Source organism: Drosophila serrata, unplaced genomic scaffold (genome assembly GCF_035046125.1).
Source record: "Drosophila serrata isolate PLE 108 unplaced genomic scaffold, ASM3504612v1 contig_48, whole genome shotgun sequence".
Taxonomy (NCBI): Eukaryota; Metazoa; Arthropoda; class Insecta; order Diptera; family Drosophilidae; genus Drosophila; species Drosophila serrata.
Window position 1 is genome coordinate 12,050 of NW_028256946.1, and position 5,699 is coordinate 17,748.

The 5,699-nt window shown below is 35.5% G+C and overlaps 1 protein-coding gene across 1 annotated transcript; it reads left to right on the plus strand.

The window, feature by feature from the left end:
- Positions 1 to 1,414: 1,414 nt before the first annotated feature.
- On the plus strand, positions 1,415 to 3,425 carry LOC147644962 (uncharacterized). The gene is made up of 4 exons (XM_086836713.1): positions 1,415 to 1,435; positions 1,615 to 1,839; positions 2,993 to 3,174; positions 3,234 to 3,425. Exons 1-4 carry the CDS (start codon positions 1,417 to 1,419, stop codon positions 3,423 to 3,425), a joined length of 618 nt encoding a protein of 205 aa, XP_086692839.1. The 5' UTR covers positions 1,415 to 1,416.
- Positions 3,426 to 5,699: the final 2,274 nt, after the last annotated feature.

Sequence of the window (5,699 nt, forward strand, 5' to 3'; positions counted from 1 at the left end):
CCCCTTTACCCCCTAGCTTAAACGAAATGCATTTACTTCTCCATGGTGAGAAATCAGTATGCGGATAGTCGAAAGGGCGTTACCACCTGATAAAAGGTTCGATTTTATACATACATACACTTAACACAGGTCTTTTTCAACAATTCAAGAATATTAAATACACATTTAAAGATACATTTCTATAATAATTCAGGGTATTTTGACTTCAGTCAGAAGTTTGCATTTCATTTTCATTTTTCAATAATTTAATTTAATATTTAACATTGTTATGCGATTTTTGTTGTTCTTGTTTTAACTGTTTTTTGACTAAAACTAAAAAGTCTTTGAAGATCTGAAATGTAGATATAAATTGTCTTAACAAAATGACTAGTATTATGCATAATAATAATTAGCTTTATTTGTGGGAGAGTTTGCTACGGCCAGTTGTTGCTTGCAAATGTTGCGTATGTGGGTAAAGTAATGTATCAAAGTTTTTCTTTAAACTGATCCCACGTCAAAAAAAGCGAATGACTTTTGCCAAAGTACCTACATATATATGTACATACAATTTGTCAAAAAAGTGTTTTCGCAAAAACATTTTTTTCTATTTCCCAATTTTATTAAAATAAAACAACTATGCAATAAGTTTTGAAAAAGATTTTTAATTATTATAATTTTTTTCTAAAGTATATACAAAAAACTAAACTAAAATTCTTCTATTTACAAAAAAAAATTATATATACAGTGTGCCAATAAAGTGATAATACAGCAGACGAATTTAACTAAACTTAAAAAATAATCATTTATTAAACCTTAATTGGAAAAAATAGAAATGACAGGTTGTTTGTTTCAGTTTCCTTAATATTATTACAAATAAAAATTACTTTTTCTTTTAGTTTACTTAAAAATTAGAAAAAACTTAAAAATTCTTAACATTTTATTCCACGAAAGTCATGATACACCGCTTATTAATTAATTTAACAGTTTTAAATTAAATTAAATTTTTTGTGGGGTATCCCTTCACTTTAATGACTTTCTTAAGTCGTCTTGGCATGGATGAAACTAAAGTTTCCAAATAAGATTGGTACATTTTGTTCCACTCTTCTTGTAGCGCTGCCTTTATGTCAGGTTTATTGCGAATTTCGCGACCTCGAATGTTTTTTTTCCAACTGATTCCATACGTGCTCCATGGAGTTGAGATCGGGTTTATAGTAGAGGTGGAGAAACATCGATGCGAACATCGATGTTTTCGAAACATCGGAAACATCGATGCTTGGCGGGGCAACATCGATGTTTTTCCATCTCTAGGGCACATAGAGGAAGACATTTGAATTGTAAGTACATATCTCATTTAATCTCATTATAAATTATTAACAGAATATTGTTATTTTAGTTATACTTGTTGGTGGTGTTGGCGTGAGTGTGGTGGTATTAAACATGGACAGGTTTTTGAAAAGTAAGTACTAAATATCCGAATTTTTCCTACGTATGTATGCATTTCTTCAGAAAAGCATAGTAGATGAATTTCTGCAGAAAAGCATTTTTATACGCATTTCTGCCGAAAAGCACATGCACATTTGCATGTATTTTTTGCTTTTGAATTGAATAGGCATTAATACAGTTTATTTCTTATAGGAGCAGCAAGCGAACAGCCAAAGCCCGATGAGGAGCAAAAGAAGAGGAGGCGTGATGGATCTATAGCTTGGGATCATTTTAAAAGAAACAGTGAAAAAACGCATGGGATATGCAATTACTGTGGTAAGCCAATAAAGACGTGTGGAAACACAACTAATCTTATGGACCACTTAAAGCACGTTCATCCTGATCGGCTTAAAGTTGGGGGAACTCCACAGAACCCAAATATATTAGAGAAGTTTGTTGGAAAATCAGTTTCCTATTATGAAAATGACTCCAAACGAAAACGTCTCCTAGACAGTAAGGTCATGAACATGATTGCTGTCGATGTTCAACCTTTTTCTTGTGTTGAGGACGACGGATTTAAAGAGCTACAGGTTACCTAGTAGATCACACCTGCGCGACGTAGTGCTTCCATCTCAATATGAGTCTCTTAAGACTAAACTCCAGTCTGTACTGAGCGATGTAGATTTTGCGGCCATAACGACTGACTTGTGGACATCCAAAGCAAACGAAGGATACATCACAGTTACGTCTCATTTTGTTTTAAATAATTTTACGTTGGAGTCGGCAATTTTAGCAACAAGGCAACTTCTTGACACTACCAATCACAATGCTAATAATATTTCTGAAACACTGAAGGGAGTGCTTGATGATTGGGGTGTCACGAATAAGGTTGTTTGTGTTGTGACTGACAATGATGCGACGATGCTAAAAGCATGTGAGTTGCTTGAGTACAAGCACTTGCCTTGTGTAGCGCACACAATCAACCTCATTGTGCAAGATGTTCTAAAATTGCCCGAAATCGACGTAATTCTTACAAAATGTAAGTCGGTAGTTGGCTTTTTTAAGAGAAGCCAGATTGCATATTCCAAATTTAAGGAAGCCCAGGGGGACAATCCGCATTCTCTTCTGCAAGAAATGCCAACTCGCTGGAACAGCGCATACGAAATGATTAAGCGCATACTGAAGACAAACGAATTTATAACATTAGCTTTGGTATCGTCTCGTGGCGCTCCATCTCCGTTTTCAGCAGCAGAAGTGGATATTTTAAAAGAAATATCAGAGTTGCTATCTCCCTTCGAAGAGGCGACGCTTTCTGTGTCTACAAACACAAAAGTATCAGCGTCTTTAATCATCCCTGTAATATGCGAACTGCATCACAAAATCAACAATGTGAAAGTCATCACAGAACAAGGGAAAAACATTTTGACAGCTATCAAGTAAAGTCTTAACAAGAGGCTCGCAAGCTATGAAACGCGTACAATACCACGAATTGCTACCATAATTGATCCCCGCTTTAAAAAACACGGGTTTTTGACTCCCTTCAATGCGGAAGAAGGTGCCAAAGCTGTCCAGCATGAAGTTTTTACAAAACTACCTGGTAACCCACTACATCCGCCAACACCACCAACACAGGAACCAAGCAGATTTTCATTCCTGCAAGCAAAAAGCCAAAACAAGGTGCACTCTACCTGGGCAGATGCCATTATATTAATGAGGCAGCATTTTGAAAAGGAGAACCAACCAGAAGAATGTGACCCTCTTGAGTACTGGAAGGTACAAAATTATGCAATAACATATTTTTTTTCCAATTTATTCTATTTTTTATATTTTAGATTAATACAGATGGCGAAGCGTTCAAAACATTGGCTAAAAAATATTTCTGCGTTCCCGCATCTTCGTGCGAATCTGAGCGAGTCTTTAGCAAAGCTGGTCAAATTATAAGCGAGCGTCGCACGCGGCTATCGTCGACCGTTGTCGATAAGCTCTTGTTTTTAAACAAAAACCAGCGTGTAAATAATATGTAAATATATATATAGTAGTAGTTCGGTATAGTAAAGTAAGCATACTAAGTAAGGATATATAAAGTAAGCATAGTAAGTAAGGAAAGTAAAATAAGAAATTTGTTTTTGTTTTTAGTTTTAATTTACAATATGACAATATGCCAAAGAAGTGAACCTTGAATTTTCCTCTAATTTGTTTTTCGTTTTCTTTTTTTATATAATAAGTGTTTAATAAAATGGATATTTTTTGTTGAAAATTTGACTTTTAATTTTTAAATATTACAAATTAAAATAATGTTCAAATACACTAAAATAACTGCTTTTTTTTTAAACATCGATGAAACATCGATGTTTTCGCCGAAAAACATCGAAAACATCGATGTCCGTGAACATCGATGTTTCTCCACCTCTAGTTTATAGGCTACTTTAGTGGCACACTGTAACAAAAAAAAAGGCTTCCTAAGCCTACTGTTACAAAAGTGTTTTCGTTTTTACCATTTGCTGTTTCTCGTCTTTCGCATATGATTGTACCGTTTTGACGGTAGCTCTACTGCGAATACGACAGTATCTACAGCATTTCATTGTCATTTTTCGGTATGTTCAGGCGCAAACAGTCGTGTTAGTAAGTGTTTTACAGGAAAGAGAGTATCATTTGATGTAACACAATTGTTATATTAAAAAATACCACTGAACAGAAAATGAGAATAGACTCGAAAATAATCCAGCAAATCGGCCAGGTAAGCTCTAAAACAGAGCTATTCCTATTCTTATGAGGAAGGTGGACCAGAACTCCAAGATCTCGACAAGAAAACTGTCTGTTGGAGTGAAACAAGAATGTGGACTGGATGTTTCTCATAAATATATTCCCAGGATTATAAAGAGTAGTAATTTCACATCCCGCGTGCCTAGAAAAAATCGATGCTTTCAAAAAAAAAAATGTTGAAAGATCAAGATAAGAATTGACAATCAGAAAATCTGGAGAAATGGAGAACATACAGTATGTCATGAAACTGTTTACACACTGAAAATTAATAATATTTTTTTAGACTTTGCAACGCTTTTAGTAAGGTTTTTTAATAATTTTGTTTTCAATGGATATCTATTTATTTTATAATTTTAATGATAATATTTAAAAACAGAAACAAAACAATTCAAGGTTTAACAAAAAATCACTTTTCACATTTTTGACAACTTAAACTTAACTTTACTCTTTTCACAATATACAAAACTTACAGCTAAAAGGCTATATTTAACAACTTAAACAATAATTTTATTAATTTTAGTACTCTGTGCAATGGAATCCTCTGCCACCCTTCCAGCACTGCAGTTTTAAGGTCTTCTCGATTCCTCGGTTGCCTTTAAGCCATTTTTTTCTTCAAATAAACCCACAAATTTTCAATGGGGTTGATGTCAGGGCTCTGAGAAGGTGTATCTATAAGCTTTTGGCAGTTATACAGGAGCCATGTCCGCACATGTCCTTATGTTTGGGGTCATTATCTTGGTAAAATTTGAATTTCGGCTTTTCTTCGTCCATTAAGCCAAATTTTTTAGCACTCTGCCTCAAATTTGATTGGAGTATGGAGAGATAAAGCTCAGCATTCATAGTGCTTTCTATGACTGCGAGCTCCCCGACTCCCTTGCTGCTTATAGACCACCAAATCATAACCGATAATTTGCCAAATTTTACGGTAGACACAATGTTGCGCTGGTTCAATGCGGTTAACGGCTTGCGCCATACTCTGAAAGGACCATTGTTGTAATACAGCATAATTTTAATTTCGTCGCAAAAGATGACGTTATCCCAGTAATTTTCCGGCTTGCTGATCATCTCCAGAGCGAAAAAATACCGCTTCTGAATGTTCACTGCGGATAGCAGCGGTTTCTTTCGCGCCACTCTTGATGAGTATTTGTTCCGTAGAATCAATTCGTGCACGGCTTCGGGCGAAACGACTACGCCACATTCTTCCTCCAACTCCTTGGCAAGGGTTCTGGTCGAGATTTGGGGGTTATGACGCACCTTACGCATGATAAGGCGTCCCGCCCGTTTGTCTATCTTCAACTTCCTGCCACCTCCAGACTTTTCTTCCAGCCTTCCTTAAATTTTTGCCCGATTTAAAACATTGTAAATAGTTTTCCGGGATACCCGAAACATGTCAGTCAACTCAGCTGCAAATTTTCCAAGTTGGTGGTTAAAATAAACCAACTGGACCACGTCAAAGGTCAATCTAGCTCCAGGCATTTTTTAAAATTGATATTGGTGCTTTTTGGTGTGTGCTTTGCAAGATTTCACAATAAAAT

Bases quoted from the DNA above. Each gene is read 5' to 3' on its own strand.
- LOC147644962 (XM_086836713.1), top strand. The intron at 1,840-2,992 runs ATATATTAGAGA...TTTTTACAAAAC, and splicing joins GGGAACTCCACAGAACCCAA to TACCTGGTAACCCACTACAT. The intron at 3,175-3,233 runs GTACAAAATTAT...TTTATATTTTAG, and splicing joins ACCCTCTTGAGTACTGGAAG to ATTAATACAGATGGCGAAGC.